Raw genomic sequence first — 19041 nt, forward strand, 5'->3', positions numbered from 1 at the left:
TTACCCCTATGGTCCCTAATTGACCCTGCTCTTTCCCTAGTTATTCTCTTGCTCTTTATATATTTAAAAATCCCCTTTGGGTTTTCCATTATTCTACCCACCAATACTTTCTCATGCACTCTCTTAGCTTTTCTAATTTCCTTTTTAAGTTCCCCTCTGCACTTTTTATACTCCTCTAGGGACTCTGCATATTGAGCCCTTGGTATCTGTCATAAGCTTCTCTTTTTTTCTTAATCCTAACCTTTACGTTCCTTGACATCCAGGGTTCTCTGGACTTGGTCCCCCCTTTGTCTTTATGGGAACATATTTGCCCTGTACTCTCACTTCAACAGTTCTGATGAAGGGTCATACGGACTCGAAATGTTAACTCTGTCTTCCTTTCCACAGATGCTGTCAGACCTGCTGAGTTTTTCCTGCAATTTCTGTTTTTGTGTCATAAAAACCCATTTGGTTCACCAATGTCTAATAGGGAAGGAAATCTGCTCTCCTTACATGTGACTCATGACCCACAGCAATTTGGTTCACTCTGAAATGGCCTAGCAAGCTATGCAGTACTCAAGGGCAATTAGGGACGATCAATAATTGCTGGCCCAGCCAATGATGCCTACATCCCATGAATGAATTTTTAAAAAACTCTGGGCACCACATTTTAGGAAGGGTGTGAAGGCTTTAAAGACAATGCAGTAACGGTATAGGGGAATGGTTTCAGGGATGAGGAACTTCAAGACACTATTTTTGTTTAAAATAGTGTTTTTCACAACCTGGCCAATGAACTACTTTTGAAGTATAGTCACTACAGTAATGTAGAAATTTCAGTTACAAAGATAGATTGCAGAAGCTGGGATTGCTCTCCTTGGAGAAGAGAAGGTTGAGAGGAGATTTGGTAGGGATGTTCAAAATCATGAAGGGTCTAGACAAAGCAGGTAGAAATAAACTATTCCCATTGGCAGAAGGGTTGAGAACCAGAGGATACAGATTTAAAGTGATTGGCAAAACATTAAAAAAACTGCAGGGCAGTGCAGGAAAGTGGCATTAGCTAAATTGCCAAGTGGTCTCCTTCTATGCTGTAACCAAGGATTTTATGATGATTCCACGATTTAGTGTCAATTATGCCTGTAGACATGCACTCAGAGAAGCAATGCACGTTGATTTCAAGTGCAGCTTGGTGAAAGATAGATGCAAGTGGAATTTACTGTCCCCCATGGATAGGATTTCTGTAATGTACAAATAATACTTCAAATATTCCTCCTTTCCTTCAGATATGATGCATGGCCAGAATATTTTCTCCCAACTACTATACTTTATTGTAGTTTAAAGAGGATCCTTACCCCAAATGCAGATGATAAGCCCAAATATCGGTGTAGCAGCATTGTCAAAGGAAGACTTGATTACAGTAAAGACATCATCTGAAAGAACCCTGTGAGGGAAACAGGATGAATGAGAGAAACAGTAAAACTTCCAACAAAAACAATTGGCACATTTAAAATAATGCATTCTACTTGTTTCACTATTGATCTTCAGTTGTAAATCCATATCATGCAGCAGTGAGTAAAAAGAATTATTACTCTTCTTGCTCAGACTGTACAATTTGGAGACCAAACAAGTTAACAATTCCAGCCTTGGGAGACTTCAGGTGCAATCTTCAACACCTGCCTGAAATAAGCACAACGTGAGCAAAGTGGCCACATCACCCACCCAAGCACAGCCATTTAAAATTTGGGTTTTATTTAAAAGTGACCAAGCAGCTGGAGGTACCAATAACAGGTGCCCTTTAATGGCGACTGAAGTACGCCAGGCACCATATTCCCTTGGTGACGTTTAGACACCTCTGGCAGGCATTAGGTGCCTTGCATAATCTAATTAAGGGCCTAACATCAGTTTCAATGTTCTACTTCAAAATTCAACAGGACTGAGTGGACCATACACTGGGCATGCTCTTCAGTTTTTCATGTTCCTCTGCAGCTTAACCAACTATCCTTGAAATGCATAATGAGTCTGTAACTGCAAAAAAATCTCCCTCAATATAGAAAATTGTAGCTTGATATATTTGAGCGGAAGCAGTTTCAGGAATGCATGCAGCATATAGTATTGCACATTCATGGCGACTGAGCCATTGAAGGGTTTTGGAGATTATAGTTCATGTCATTGAATGTACGAGTGTTGTGAGTATGTTACAAAGGCGAATAGAATGTTAGGATGAATAGTTAGGACAAATAAATACAAAGCTAGAAGTACAATCATTTCTTTATACAAGGCCTTGGTTGCAACACATTTACAACACTGTGCCCAGTTTTAATTTCCATATATGGTGGCAAATATTGAGGTCCTGGAAAAGGTTCAGTGGATGCCCACTTGATTGATATGCAAGGCAGAATTTACCATTCTGGAGGCTGTGCAGTGGTGGACAGGAAAGTCGGTGCAGTTCCCACTGGCCAGCGGGGCGGGTCACTGTACCAGATTGTCTGCTTTTTAGCTCATTATGTACGCATAAACAAAGAGCAAGACAGATCTCATAGCGTGGTGGTCTGGGATTCGTCCGCCCTGCCATTACCTAATCGGGTCGAAGTAGATAAATGGTACCCGCGCACACATTGACTCTCTGCAGCCCATGACTTATCGTGGCAAACAGCAGAATGGCCCCCGAAGAGACAAACCATGCGCACTGAAGTTCAGTGACAAGGCACAGGCGGCACTCCTCCAGGCAGTTGAGGACCAGTAGGAGGTCCTTTACACCATGATGGGAGACAGAGGTCCACCAACCTCACCACCAAGGCTTGGCAGGGCAGTCAGCACCTGCAGGGCCACAGTGCTGAAAAAGGATGAATGACCTCATCCACTCTGCCAGGGTAAGTCAACCTTCTCCTCACTCTCAATTCACACTCTCATAAGGCCATCAGGTATCCACAGGGATCTCACACACTATCGGCACAAGTCACATCTTCAGCCCTTACATAGGTCCACTCAGCACACGCACAAGTCAGGCTGGCTTATCATCTGCTTTGGCCTCCATCCTGCTCACAGTTTGTCCATCTGTCTTTATGCAGGACAAAATTGCCCTCACAGGGAGGTGGTGGTCCAGTGGTATTGTCACTGGGCTAGCAATCCAGAGACCCAGGTATGCTCTGTGGACCCAGGTTCAAATCTCACCAGGACTGATGGTGAATCCAAGTCTAGTGATAGCTTCTCACTGGGTGCTGCCAACTCCTGTGTGCACCTGCCAACCAAAATATCACATGATGATGTTGGGACGCTTGCCCGATGTCATCTTGTGTCACGTTATGTTCGTCCAGGTCAGTCATGCGCCCACCCGATGAGAGAAAAACTCTGGCCCAGGTATATCCTGAACACAAAAACAGGACAAATCCAACTTAGCCAATTACTGCCCCAACAGTTCACTCTTGATGATCAGTAAAGTGATGGAAGGGGTCATCAACAGTGCTTTCAAGCGGCACTTGCTTAGTAATGCCCACTGATGCTCAGTTTGGATTCCACCAAATCCACTCAGCTCCTGACCTCATTTCAACCTTGGTACAAACATGGACAAAAGAGCTGAACTCCAGAGGTGAGGTGAGAGTGACTGGGCTTGACATCAAGGCAGCATTTGACCGAGTGCGGCATCAAGGAGCCGAAGCAAAACTGGAGTCAATGGGAGGCAGGGGGAAAACTCTACGCTGGTTGGAGTCATGCCTAGCACAAAGGAAGATGGTTGTGGTTGTTGGAGGTCAATCATCTCAGTTCCAGGACATCACTGCAGGAGTTCCTCAGGGTAGTGTCCTAGGCCTAACCATCTTCAGCTGCTTCACCAATGATCTTCCTTCCATCACAAGGTCACAAATGCAAATGTTCACTGCTGACTGCACAATGTTCAGCACCATTTGCGACTCCTCAGATAATGAACCATGTCCAAATGCAGCAAGACCTGGACAATATTCAGGCTTGGGCTGACAAGTGGCAAGTAACATTCACACCACACAAGTGTCGGGCAATGACCATCTCCAGCAAGAGATAATCTAAGCATCGCACCTTGACATTCAATGGCATTACCAGTGCTGAATCCTGGGGGGGTTATCATTGACCAGAAACTGAACTGGACTAGCCATATAAATGCTGTGCCTACAAGACCAGGTCAGAGGTCAGGAGTCCTGTGGCGTGTAACTCACCTCCTGACTCTCCAAAGCCTGTCCACCATCTACAAGGCATAAGTAAGGAGTGTGATGGAATACTCTCCACTTGCCTGGATGAGTGCAGTTCCCACAACACTCAGGAAGCTTGACACCATCCAAGACAAAGCAGCCCATTTAATTGGCACCCCATCCCCAAACATTCGCTGCCTCCGCCATCGATGCACAGTAGCAGCAGTGTGTACCATCTACAAGATGCATTGCAGGAACTCACCAAGGCTTCTTAGACAGCACCTTCCAAACCCATGACCACTCCCATCTAGAAGGACAAGGGCAGCAGACACATGGGAATACCACCACCTGGAAGTTCCTCTCCAAGACACTCACCAACCTAACTTGGAAATACATCGCTGTTCCTTCACTGTCGCTGGGTCAAAATCCTGGAACTCCCTACCTAACAGTCCTGTGGGTGTACCTACACCATAGGGGCTGCACTGGTTCAAGAAGGCAGCTCACCGCCACCTTCTCAAGGGCAATTAGGGCTGGGCAATAAATGCTGGCCCAGCCAGCGATGCCCACATCCTGTGAATGAATTAAAAGAAACAGTGTGAGATCCCAGACAGGAGGGGGGGATGCCGGAGCTCAGGCCACTCACCCACTTTGAGGAGCAGGTGGCTGAGCCGGCTGGCGAGGACAAGGGCCGCTCCTACACTGAAGGTGAGCTTGGCATCTCCCAACAAGCCAGTGAGGCGCCATCCATTAATCTTTGCCCACCCACCGAAACTGTGATTGCTCTTTAATGTAGGTGACTCTCCAGCTAATCACTAATCATCTCTTCTCTCTATTACAGACACCAGCAAGAAAATGAGGAGGAACACAGCCAGCCAGCCCATCAGCCCCTGCTCCCAGACCACCTTGGATGAGGATTCTGAGGACCCACTAGATATAGAGACATCACAGCGTTCACCCACACCCTCCACCAGCGCAGAGACATACGCCTTGGTGGGGCGTATTTTTAGAGCAGGCTTTGGGGTTACCATCTGTTGAGCACAGCACAGATTTGGGTCCACAGCAGCTGGTGGCAGTGACAGCCAAGGTCACTGACGCTCAGACGACTGCTGGAGGCCAGGCTCCTGCTGAGTCCAAGACCAATGAGGACCCTTTGGAATCAGCCCTCAGAAAGATGTTGGAGCTCCAAACATAAGCAAGGGTACAGTAGGCAGGGTTGTCAGAGGCCATCAGCGGATCAGAATGGAGGATGGAAGAGTCAGTCCACGTTCAGTCTGATGTCGTGACACCAACATTCCAGCACACTGAGATCACCATTGGAAGGGTGGGAACTGCCATGGCAATGCTGGTCCAGCAGAACTCTCATTTTCTGCTGGATAGGTGCTCGGTCCTGCACACCATCACTATAGCCATGCGTGGGATCCATCAATGGCTAAGCTTGAGGGGGATGGGGCACCTTGATCTCCCTCCAGGTGCCCCTTCTCCCCCAGGAGTTAGGGAGTGGTCCGTGAGCACCCACAGGTAGCAGGAGCATCAGCTGGACACCCTGGGGTATCTACCCAGGACTCTCCTGGGCTGTCCAGCCATCCAAGTCTCCTCTGCCTGTGACCCCAGCAACTCCAGCTGCTCAGGCCGAAGAGGGTGCAGCTGCCCCACAGTAGGAGACCCAAAGCAGGCCAGGGCCCTCCAGGCCTCGAACCTCCAGAGGACACCTGCCAAGGTCATCACAGACCACAGGCTGCCTCCACCTCTGCTGCTAGATGTAAGATATTTTGAGAGCACCAAAGTGTTCACTTATTGTATATACTTTGCACATCTGTAAATATGTTTTGCTTCTCTGAAACTCTCATCTAATGACTGGCTCTTTTATCAGATGCAATGCTCCGAGGTCATATAATTATAACAGATACCACCGCACCCCCCCCAACTCACTTATCTCCTAATGTATCTTAAACAATCTCAGTACAATGAGTCACTATTCTGTCAACAGCAGTGACATGAGCAAAACCTGTTGTTCTTGTTGGACAATGCATATCTTAGACTTGCATCGGAGCATCATATCATGTGGCCTAACGAGTACAGATATTGCAGTTTTGTTCATTCTCCAGATGCTGCTGCACTGAAGACTGGTCTATGTGGATCTTATAGATTTTAATGGCAACGCATACTAGAGTCATTCTGATTCAGTGCACCTTTCAATGGCTTCCATGTTACATCTGTAAGGCTTGGGTGTGGATTACATTTCAAGTAATAGTCGGGGATCTTAGGCATCCATAGCGGCCTGTAGCATGACATCGTGACCGCGTATACAGCTAGACATCACCCCTCTAATATTTCCCACCTGCATGATGCAGAGCTATGGGCCTAGCTAGCACTTGATGACTCCAGAAATGTCTGCTAGACGGCCATGACTATGCGAGATCAGAGGCGTGCGTCTAGGCTCCTGATGCCAGACTGTTAAATTGGAGGGTGCTGCTTTGGACCTGAAAGCCTGGCTAGTGTGGCTTGACATAATCCCTGAGTTACCTTTCTGATGGGAAATGAAATGTCTGAGCGTGACAGTGCTTTTAGTGTCCCAAGTTTCCTTGTGCATATCTGAAACTACTGGAATAAAAAGGTGAGGCCTCAAATGGGATCAGAGTGAAGCTCCTGTAAATCTGATGTGTACGTTTTATTCTTAATAGAGTTCTGAAGTAATGCCTAAATGCAGTGTCAATATTTACTGGGGCACCTCACACCCAGATGCCAAGGCAATGCTGGGCATGAACCTGGGAAGCTCCAGACCAAGGCTGGGTCATGAGTGCTCGTCAATGATCAGAGGATGTGCTGCTGAAGCTTTCTCTGTGCACACAAAGGTAACCTGACTCACAGGCTCACTTCCTTGACTGAGAGTGACAGATCACTGTGTCCCAAAGAACAATCTCATGATGCGGACTCAGTCTGAGGATGAGGCGAGAACATTATTCTTGCATGGGGGATGGTCTGTGGAGAGATGCTGCAGTCTGGAGTCAGATCAGACCTCAGACATTCACGCAAGAACCGCTGATTGATGATTGTCCTCCTCAAGGTGCCTTGCAACGTTCCAGGCATACTGCCATGAGTGCACTGAAATTTGCAGTGCTACTCCTGCCTGTTGAAGGCTGCCACATCAGTGAAATGTTGGCTTGACGTTTGAAAAGACTGCACCGGGTATAATTTTTTCACATAACAGAACGGCCACATGCTCCAGAGGCTGCCTAGCCTTCCAAGGATGAGGCCATCGTCCCACAAGATTGTGCCTACTCATTCTGAGATTGATGTCCTTCATTGAGATGCTGAGAATAGCAAAGATGTTAATGTCCAGCCTGCATGGAGGGCAGAAGTGAAAGAGGCTCATATGAGCTAGTCGTCTTCATCGTCTTGGAGCCTTGTGGCCAACAGGATCTCACAGGCACATCTGCTGCATCTGGCCCATGCTATGGCCTCTTCCTCTGCGGCTTCAACTATCTCGGCCTAATCGAGCTCATCCCTTATCCTTAGCAGAGCAGGTATGCAGCTCCTCCATCTCTCCATCTGGCAATCATCTCCCCTTTTGAGTAGGAAGGTGTGTAGAGTGCAGCAAGCCATTACGATGCTGAGACCCTCTGGGGAGAGTACTGGAGAGCACCACCTGACTTGTCCAGACATCAGAAATATATCTTCAGCATGCCAATGGTCTGCTCAACCTAGGAGAGTGTTACAGAATGAGCCATGTTGTACCTCTCCTCTGAAGCATTTTGTGGCTGCCAAATGGGCGTCAATAACCATGTCTTTTATAATTGATAAGTCACCCCTGAATGTGCTGAAGGCCCTCAAAGATCTATGACGCCTATGAGTGACTCAAGGTGTAAGAGTCATGCAAGCTCCCCGGGTATCTCGCACAGACCTGCATAATCTGCTTTTGATGACCACAGATCAGCTGCACATTGAGAGAGCGGAAGCATTTTCTGTTGATAAATCATTGTGGCTAGGAAAAAGGCAGCATTGCCTACTAGCTCCATTGTGCACTCCTCCTCTTTGTGGAAAAATTGAATAGAGATGTGATTAAACATAGTCGTGCAATGATCACCTTCCAGCACCAAGCTAGGGAGTCACTGTGAAGCTTTTGGGCTGCCCTCATTCCAGACATTCCCTCCCCGGATCATTCCTTGCAGCTGTAAACAACACTAAGGATCACTGGAAGCTGATTTCCCCCACCACCCCCCACCGCCCCAATGGCCCAGGCATGACACCACTTTCACAATGGGGGTTGGATCTAGATGACTACAGCCAGGCACCGTAAGCCTTAGACAGGGCATTGTCAGGCTGCCTCCTTTGGAGTAGACTAGGGCCCAGCCTTGCACTAATGCAATGACTGTAATCGTTGAGGCGTGTAAAGCTAGAACCTCTGAGCTGCAACATGTAGGTGTCTTTGGGGCATTTTGCATTTGTACTTTAGCCATTGCTCCTTTACAGTTGGATTATTCTAACCTTTGTTAGAATAAGATTGTGACTACTCATTCTGAGATTGACGTCCTTCGTTGAGATGCTGAGAATAGCAAAGGTGTTAATGTCCAGCCTGCATGGGACAAATGGTCATTCAAGCCCAAACAACATTTGACCCCAAGTCGGAATGGATTCTTGCAAGAATCCTGCAAGAATACAAAGATGTGCCTATTCTCCACCTGAACAAGCTAAAGGAAATTGCCAATTTTGCAACAGTCACAGGGGAATCTCACTCCTCTCCAATTCCAGCAAAATCTTCACCAGAATTCTTCTGAACCTCTGAATGCAACATTTTACCCAGGATCTGCTGCTAGTGAGTCAGTGTGGTTTCAGAAACAGTCCAGGAGCCACTAATATGACATTTGCAGTTGGACAATTCCAGGAGAAATGCCAAGAACAGACCCTGGACCTCTCCACCATGTTTACTGACCTAACCAAGGCCTTTGACAATGTCAGCCATAAGGGCTGCCCTGAGAAATTCATCACAATGATTTGATAGTTCCATACTGGGATACTTGTGCTTGGCCTGCATGATGGTGGGTCTTCTGACATATTCTCAGTCACTAATGGAGTTAAAAAGGGCTGCATACAAACACCAATCCTCTTTGGCATGTTTTTTACTCCGCCATGCTCTCTGATGCCTTCCCTAATTGTGATCCTGGCATTGAGATCAGATATCACATGGACGGGAAGCTGTTCAATCTGAGACGACTTCAGGCAAGAACCAATGTCTCCAAGGACATACTTTGCAATTCCCTGTGTCTTGCTGGTCTTGCAATGTAGCAGGGATTTGTCCTCAAGTGCATGTGATTACTTCCGCCTTATGATCAGTGTGAAGAAAACTGAAGTAATATACTAGCTTGCTCCAAGAAAGCCCTATCTCAAGCCCAAGGTTTCAGTCCATAACCAGAGAAACTGTCAGCAGTAGGTAAGTCCACATATTTTGGCAGCACACTCTCTCGAGCTGTCTACATTGATGACAAAACACATGCAAGAATTGTCAAAGCAACTGCTGCCTTTGGCAGACTTTGAACATCAGTCTGGGAATGAAGAGAGTAAGCCTGCCTACCAAACTGGAAGTCTATAGTGCAATAGTCCTGCCCACTCTGCTCTGCACATGTCAGACTTGGACGCTTTGTGACATGAAGCTCAACCACTTTCACTTGAGCTGCCCTCAGAAGCTGCTGGAGATCAGATGGCAGGACAAAATGCCAGACATTGAGATGCTCACTCCAGCTGGTATGCCACGTATCCACACCATACTGAGGCAGTCACAACTGAGTTGGACTGGTTATGTACTGAGAACGCCTGACACTCACTTACCAAAGCAAATCTTCTATGGACAGCTTGAGTCTGGGGTGTGCTTTCATGGCGGTCAAAGGAAGTGCTCCAAGGACACTCTGAAGGTTTCACTTAGAAGTTTTGATATCGGCTTTGAGTCCTGGGAGAAGCTCGCCCAGAATTGCTGCACCTAATGCCACCAAATAAAAAATAGTGCGGCCTCCTTCAAAATAAATGCATTTCAGAGGCAGAGAGAAAATGCAAGGGCAAGAAATCCCGAGCCAGCAACTTGTCCAAAATTCAGTTGTCTCTGCTATCCTGTCCTATCTGCAGCAGAACATTCCAGACACAGATCAGGCTCAGCAGTCACCAATGTACCCACCAGAACCCTACCAAACATGCCAGATGATGAACACGGTCACCTTAGCCTCGAAGAATGAACAAGGTATGCTGACTGATGTAATCGCCTGTCTGCTTTGCATACTTTTAACGCACAATCCTAACACCCTCACCAAAATGGCAGCCAGCGGAGGATATGTGTGCATGCTGTGTGGAAGTCATTCTGAACCAAAGTGGCACCCAAAAGGCTGAAACTGTAAGCATTAAGGAAGCAAATTTGGAAAACTCTAAACTGTGATACTATTGCTTTCTTTCATGTGCTACAGCAAAGTTTGCAAGTCCCTGTCTCCAGCCTTTACCACATATGATATTTATGTTATTAATAGTTTCATACCATTTTTTATTGCTACCTAATGGTCAATATGATTTCTATGAATGTTAATATTTTGCTTTAATTCCCTGTTATGTCAAAACACATCCTTTTTTGTCAAGTTTAGTTATCAAGTTAAATCCAGCATTATCATGAACTGCTAGCATGTTTCTGTTGGAAAGTGGTGGTGTTATCATAACTGTTGTTATCTTGAAATAAGTTACATCTAAAAGGACAATTCTCTGATATTATCTGCTTTGTGATGATTTGCCAAGAGTTGACTGACAGTTTAAGAACAAAAAGGACATCGTTTACGCAATAAATACATTTAAGCATGTTATGGCAATCAGATTTCAAATTAGAACACAATTGGCAGAAAGTAAATGTAATGGCAGTGAAGCATCGGCCTGAATTTTCACTCCTGGGTTGGGAGCGCAAAGTGGACATAATTCCCAGCTTTGTAAACCCAGCCCAAGAAAAAGTGCCCCGGAAAGCTGGATTTTTGGTCCGGGGGGTGGAGGGGGAGCACAGAGGGTGAAAATGGGAGTACTGGCAGCCAACACTGAAACCGCGTGCAGAGGCAGGCCAGGCGAAAAGCCTGCCGGCACTTTGTTGAACTTTCTGAAAAAAACATAAACTAGCCCTCCAGCCCTCACCCATCACATTCTCTTAACCCTTGCACATACTCCCCATGCCCCATACATGCCAGGCCATGCCACCTCATGACCCCACCCCTCAAACCCTTAATGCCAATGCATGTCCCTCTACTCAGCCCCCATGGCCCTTCATACCCTCCATGCAACCTGTGCCCCTCTACCTATCCCCGTAGCCCTTTATAGCCCTTGTGCCAATTTAGTGCCAGTTCATGCTAACCCATACCCTCCATCCACCACCCTTTGCCCTTACACCTACCATGCCAACTCACCCCATTTGGAACATGCTGAGATGCGATAAAGTGTCTATTAAAGAATTCACTTTTTCAGCCAAAAAACACTCTCATAAAATCCATTCACTACATTTACCTTCCTTTAATCCCTTATAAAAACAAGCATTGGAATTCATAGTCCCAATTGGCAGAGATGGTATGTAGTGGTAATGTCACTAGTAATCCAGAGGCCCAGAGCTAATGCTCTGGGAACCCAGGTTCTAATCCCAACTTGGCAGCTGGTGGAATTAAAAACATTTGGAATTAAATGCTAGGCTCAGAAATGGTGACCAGGAAACAATTGTTGTAAACCCATCTGGTTCACTAATGTCCTTTAGGGAAGGAAATCTGCCATCCATATCTGATCTGGCTTACATGTGATTCTAGACCCACAGCAGTGAGGTTGACTCTTAAATGTCCCCTGAAATGGGGACATGCAGTTGTATCAATCTGCTACAGTGTCAAAGGAATGAAATTGGATAGACCACCTGGCATTGACCTAAGTGTTGTATGTTGTCTCATGAAGAGGTTTGTATTATTGTCCTCCTTGAGGTGCCTTGCCAAACTCCAGGCAAATTGCCATGAGTGCTCTGAGGTTTGCAGTGCTGCTCCTGCCTGTTGAAGGCTGCCATAGGCAGTGAAATGTTGGCACGATGCTTGAAAAGACTGCACTTGATCTTTTCATATGTTTATGTGCCCGGACCAATTATAATAAGCGGCGACTGTGTGGAGAATACATCATTGCCATAATACAGAAGACACAACTGAAGCTAAATAATCTTATTTTCCACATGATGGGGAAAAATTGGCAAAGTTAATGCTAACAACAATTAGAATTATGGCACCACCGATAATTTTTCATCCATTTGAAATGTCAAAAAGTTCACACTTACTGAAAAACACAATCACCATGTGCCTCAGTAGCACAAGTCCTGTTAAGAATTTGCTCAATATTCCTTCTCCTTCCAGCAATATTGTCACAGACACCTCTGAAAGAAAGAAATGTGGGATCAGATTTATTTTCCGCTGTATATAGCATGTATGCTAACGTGATTACTCTTTGTCAAGTGTAAACAACACAGCTCACAAATCTGACTGGTCTGAAAAAGATCTCAACTTGTGAGAGACAGTATTCTATTCACTCTGTGACCTTTATTGGTATGGAACATAGGGATATAGAAACAGGAGTAGGCCATTCATCCCTTTGAGCCTTCTCTGCCATTCAATTAGGTCATAGCTAATCTGTACCAACAATTCCCTTTACCCTTCTTAGCACAATCGCCATTGAGACCTTACTTAATCTTAACTAACAATTTTTTTGATATTTACTCAAGTAACTTGGAGTTAAAAGGTCCTCAAAACACAGAACTGATTGTATCGGATGGGTATTTTTGTATCTGTCAGGGCATCAGGCACGCTAAGCACACCCAAGCCTTATTTCACCAACAATGACCTAAACCTGGTCTCTGTGGTAGAGTGAGAGTCCTGCAGCATTGATAACGGCTACATGAGCCTGGCCATCCGTCTACTGTTCAATAAATAGCAGAAGAACCCCAGCCTACTTCTGGCTCAATAACTCCATTGAGGAGAAAATGGGACTCACCTTTAGGGTTGCTGCCTTGCTTAGAGAGATGCTGGATGCAGGGTACCCCCAAAATGGGCATCTGACTGGCAAACAAACAGGGCAATGAGGTGATAAGACCCACAATGCCCCTTCCATCTCATTTGAATGGCCACACCAAAGCATGTACCTACTGCATAGAGACAGTCTTGGATATTCCAGGGTCGCATAAAGTCATCAGGTGTCTGTACCACATTTCCTGTGCTCGGCATCTTTGAGTAGGCATTCCATGGGACACCAGTGAAATTTGGCCCTTGCATTTCAAAAGGCACTTAAATTAACTCGAAGTAGAGAAACAAAATTTAATTGTGCTCCTAGTGCATTGCAAGTGCATGACTGTAATGAAACATTACCTAAATTATTCCAAATTATGGAGATTTCTAACTGTTTTATTAGCTTGCGCTAATAATTGTTTCAAATATTATACAGGTATTTAAAATGGGGTATAAAAACATCTGAAATATATTCCTGAATGACCATTTACCTGATCTGATCCACTGCCTTATCTGCCACTTCTGAGATCATTTTTGGAGTTGAACAGACTATGCTACAGTTATATCCATGCAATAATGTGTTCAGGTCATTGTGGGCATTGTAACATAATACACTGTAAAGAGAAATACATAGCATGTAACCTTTGGCAAAACATTAATTCAGACTGGTTTAAGTCAAAATTTATTTGAGTATGTAAATGTTTTGCTCACTGCAGCAGTCATATAAGTACCAAGACGTTCATTTATTATAATGTGGCCTGGAAATTCAACCATCTTGCAGGGCACAGGGTACACACTGCATGTCTTTGCTACTGCTGTCCCAGGAAACCCGTAATAGTTGTGCTGTGTGCTCATTATAACGAGTTAGGTAAGCAGCGGTGGGGTGCTGTGTTGGAACTTGGGAATCTCTGACATCACTTAAAGAGTAGCCAGCACTGGGAGGTGCACTCTGGCTGCAGACAACAACAGGAAACACCTCCAAAGATAAAAATGGCTGTAAGGCCTATGATCATTCTCATACCACCTGGTCCTCAAATGCTGCTTTGTACTCCCTAATCCAAATGCTGGGCAGGGGGAGAGAGATCCTGTTCATCCCAGGGCAAAGAATACCTTCCTGGCAACAACTCTGTTATTGCTAAGAATTTAGCTCCTGAAAGATGGCTGCAATGGCGAAGAAAGTTCAATGACATCACCAGAGTTGTCAAGGTAATGATATGCTCTGCTCACACCTCCAGCGTCATTATTCACATTAGTCGCCTCTCCCCTTTTCTTCACTCTTCAGCAACCACTGCGCAATGTTTTACACCTTCTTCATTTCATACTCCTATAACTCATCAGTTTTGCAACCCTTATTTCTCCACATCTCCCATCTGTTGCACTGCATACTAGCATTTTCACAATGACAGGCACATTGATAAACATCTCGCAAACACACACCCTTCTTTCTCACATGAGGTAGCCCAGGTAGCCAGGAAATGGGTCCAAACCTACACAATCTCTCCCTCTCTCAATGCCCAACGAACGGTGCAGAGTCATGGCTGTGGTGATTGACAATGCTGGAGAAGGCATCACACATTATCCTCTTTCTTTCTTATGACTTCTATCTCACCCTACACATTCTGCCTGGCAAACTGCAGGTGGTTTCACCAGTCACTTCTCTCAATTCCCTCCCTTTAAAATAAAAACGACCTCTTTTCTTTCTCTTCCATTGTAGATGTGAAAATACCTCTGCCACTTAAGGAAGAGAAGGCCAGCCTTCCTGATAATGCAGAATCATTCAATCTCATTATCCCAAGCACCAGATACTGGCACCACATGTGCTTTTGAGGTTGCCACTTTAGAGGTTAGACTAGAGGATGGGTCTTCACATGATGAATCAATCAGGCAGGGTGAGCTTAAGAGACAAAATAATCTTTTTTCCATGCTATTTTTGATCCTTATCACAAGTTGCTTTAGAAAATAAGCCAATGAATTGCAGTACCTTTGGTGAAGGCCAAATCCGAAAATAACAAAACCAATGAGTGCAGGAAGAATTAAGCTGTGTAAAAGACTTTCCATCACAGCAAAATAAAATGCAATTTTTTCTCCAAAATAGTTTCTTATCTTCCATAATGGCTGAAATCTGTAGCTTCTAGCCCACAGATTATCAAGCTCGATCCACCTGTTGTGAAGATCTGCAGGAAGTTAACAAGACCCATTAATACACATTTGCAATGTGAATGTTAAATCAGATGTTACAACCAGTGAAACAAAGACTATTTTGATTTCTTTCTTAACAATTAAAATAAGACAATAAACACAGATTGTAGAAAGACATCCAGGAAAGAGTAAGATACAATTATGCACAGAATAATAGCTGTCTGTGCATGCAGCACCTCCCTGGTTTTCGTTCTCATTCCAGACTTTCCTTTCTGTTTTCCTGAAAGTATGGACTTGCTGGGATTTGATTCTACACAGGATATTACCTCATCTAATTTGCTATTCAAATATACAGGGTATTAGAGCCTATGCCAGGCCCTACCCTCACAAGATGCTCACGCATGCAGACCTTTTAACAGGAGTTACGGGATAGAGAGCAGGAGATTTCTCAGAGCAGCTCTGAAGAGATATTTACCAGGCTGTGTTTGTAGCAGGTTAGGAACAGAAGCGAGAGGTCACATGGGAGTGAGATGGTAGCCAGGGGGACCAAATTCATGATTGTTTGGAGAGATAGCAGGGTGGAGTCAAGGGGTCTGATCATAGTGGCGTAAGCAGACAGATTGTGGGGACTTACAGGATAAGCTTGTTTGGCCAAGATGAAACACTCCTGCTCCACTTGACCCACAAGAAGTGCTCTAAATGCATTTATCCTATTGATACAGTCCTTCTTGCCTCCTTCTACATGCTCCTATCCTGTGGCTACAAGGATTCAAAACAAAATCACTGTTAAAATGAAAGCACACACTCTCCTTAAAAGGTTTCAGCAACTGACCTACCTCTTGAGAACAGGTCGGTCTCCTACCCCTCACCCCATCTCTGTTAAAACTAGAAGTTGATGGGTTGGAGGTGGGTTGGGATCCTAGTTCAGATTTTTAACTTTTTAACCTCCCACCTGACCCAAGCCCACACATTTTTGGGATGGGTGGGGGGTTACAGCACCCGACAAAGAGAATAGCACGTAGTTCTTAGGTTACCTCATATACTGTAACCAAGGTCAGTGTGCTGGTGTATTACGTGGTCTGGGGTGAGCTTACATTTAAAACAAGTTCCTTAAGCTTGAGCTTAAGACGAGTTCAAGCTCGAGGTATCCAAAAGGTCCATACAGTGGGTTATCTACATGTAAATATTAGAGGTGTGTATCACGTATGTGTTTCCCATGATTGAAGTGTCAATATAAGTTAAGCCAGAGGCTAAATTATGTATTTCTAAATAAAGATTAAAGTTGTTGATTATAGAGCCTTGGACTGATTAATTAACAACAACTTGTATTTATGTAGCACCTTTAACATAGTAAATTACCCTGACTAAAGTGCTTCACAGGAGTGTTACTGGATGAAATTGGCACTGAACCACTTAAGGAGATGAGAACAGGTGACCAAATTCTTGATCAAAGAGGTAGATTTTAAAGATGGCTTAAAAGAGAAGTGAGAGGCAGAGAGGTTTAGGGAGGGAACACAGAAGATGAGGCATGATCCAAGATCTTGCATCTACTATTCACGTGAGCCAAAATGACAAGGTGGACGTCAAAAGGATGTTTCCTATTGTGGGTGAGTCAAGAACTAGGGGGCACTGTTTTAAAATTAGGGGTCGACCTTTAAGGACAGAAATGAACAGAACTTTTTTCTCTCAGAGGGTTATGTGACTTTGGAACTCTCTGTCTCAGAAGGTGAGGAAGTGGAATCATTGAATATTTTTAAGGCAGAGGTAGATAGATTCTTGTTAGGCAAGGGAATCGAAGGTTATTGGTATTAGATGGCAATGTGGAAATCGAAACACAAGATGATCAGCCATGATCTTATTGAAAGCTGGAACAGGCTCGAGGGGCCGAATGGTCTACTCCTGTTCCTATTCCTTATGTTCTAATTCAGCTGCAATTAGTTGCACTGGTCTCGAGGCTTGCTCCACTTACCATGTGTTGGAGATGCACTAGTTTCCTCTTTGGGTTTTTCATGTAGTGTGAAGGCAGATTTAAATGCTTTCTTCATCAACAAGTATGGTAAAGCAGGAATCTTTTTTACTATTCCACTTTCTTTTTCATAATCTGTTTGCCAGAAAACAGCAATATACTTTAATAAGAATACAGTCAGTGAATGAGAGATACCAGTTTAAAATAAATCTATAAATAATGAATACTGAGTTTAATATTATTCAAGGGTTATGTGAGGTGTCAAGGTAGCAGAGTTATTTGAATAGTGGCCATTCTACTCTGTTTTGAGTTGACCCAGGCCCAGGCCCAGGTAAGGGTCCCATGCTCAGGGTTATGAGCCATGGCTGGGTGGCGGAATCAACACATTTTTGTGGTGATACCAAAAGAGCTAGAACCTTGAGAGTCAAAAGCTGTTTACAAGCAGAGATCCTTCTGGAAGAGGGTTTGTGCCTCCTTTTAAAGCACACTCGAGGAAAGCAACCAGGAACCACCTTATGTATTCTTTTCCCAAGTCATATTACTCATTGAAATTGAAAATCGGAGGCTCTTACGAGAAACTAAAGAGGAAAGCTCAAGACCACAAGGTGTGGAGAAATGAGCAGAGAACCTGCCTTTAGGCACATCAATACTACATGTACATGGGAAATGTGATGGCCTTGCATGTTGGAACTCTCATCTCTGAATCAGAAGGTTGTGGGTTCTAAGGCTCACTTTGGAGACTTGACCACATATTTTAGGCTGATACTTTGAGGGTGTGCTGTATTGTTGGAGGTGCTGTCTTTTGGATGAGATGTTAAATTGAAGTCCTGTGCGAAACATCCTATGGCACTATTAAAAGTAGGCAGCTTTCCTGATGTGCTGTCCATCATTCATTTTTCAAGCAGTCCTTCATCATTCTGCTGTTTATGGGATCTTGGCGTGTGTGAATTAACTGACACATTTCTGTAACCTAATAGTGAACACAGTTCAAAAAATTATATTGGCTATAAAGCAGTTTGGGCCATTGCAAAATGTACGATTTAATTGCAAGTTCTTTCTTATTGATCAGACACGTCAGGCTAAAGATTTGTTAAGGCCTGTTTTTGGGAGTGGGATTGCAATTCGCTATCTGCCCATGCCCATTACCATCGAGGCAGCAGCAGGAAAACTTAGTCCTGCCTCCTTATTTACCTGAGTGGGGCTGCACTGTTGCCTGCCTGAATGCTCTACAGGAGGTTGAGCAGGGTGTCTGATATCATGCTCAAGGCACCCCCAGCATTCACCCATCCGCACTCCCTAGAACCCAAAACCCAAGCCTAAAATTCAGGTACTTCTTACTCACACACCTTTCAATGATGCCAGTCGCACACACAGAACTTGCACAGCGTCCCATAAGCCCAGTGAGTCAGCTGTGGCAGGTACATCCCCAAAACACAGTGCAACGGAATAACTGACATTCTTCTCTCTCTCTTGCAGAACAAGGTAGCCCATAGAACAGAACCAGTGGGCAACAGGAATGCCTCCGTCTGCTGTGCCTTACGGAGGAGATGGTCCTCCTCATCATGAGCCTTGCCGTGACAGAACCCGTTGCATCTGGCATCACAATAAACATTCAGGATGATGGTATGTTTCTGCCTTATGCCCCTTCTCAACCCCCACCTTACCCTCTTCCTGCTATACACTATGTGCAAGCTGCTGAAGGTGTGACCATGGGCCTCTTTCTTTCTAAGCCTGCCCCTCTTCTTTGACCCCAACTTTTCCCTTCTGATTTCCT

General features: G+C 44.9%; 1 protein-coding gene across 1 annotated transcript in view; it reads right to left on the minus strand.

Annotated features, from left to right (window-relative positions):
• Nucleotides 1-19041, minus strand: part of LOC121283881 (anoctamin-7-like) — a 54271-nt gene that overhangs the window by 11843 nt on the left and 23387 nt on the right. The window contains exons 4-8 of the mRNA XM_041198683.1: nt 17271-17402; nt 15144-15336; nt 13654-13776; nt 12442-12537; nt 1329-1417 (exon numbers count right to left, since the gene is read on the minus strand). Of these exons, the coding sequence (XP_041054617.1) occupies nt 1329-1417; nt 12442-12537; nt 13654-13776; nt 15144-15336; nt 17271-17402 (633 nt within the window). The remainder of the gene's footprint in view (nt 1-1328; nt 1418-12441; nt 12538-13653; nt 13777-15143; nt 15337-17270; nt 17403-19041) is intronic.

Source organism: Carcharodon carcharias, chromosome 11 (genome assembly GCF_017639515.1).
Source record: "Carcharodon carcharias isolate sCarCar2 chromosome 11, sCarCar2.pri, whole genome shotgun sequence".
Classification (NCBI taxonomy): domain Eukaryota; kingdom Metazoa; phylum Chordata; class Chondrichthyes; order Lamniformes; family Lamnidae; genus Carcharodon; species Carcharodon carcharias.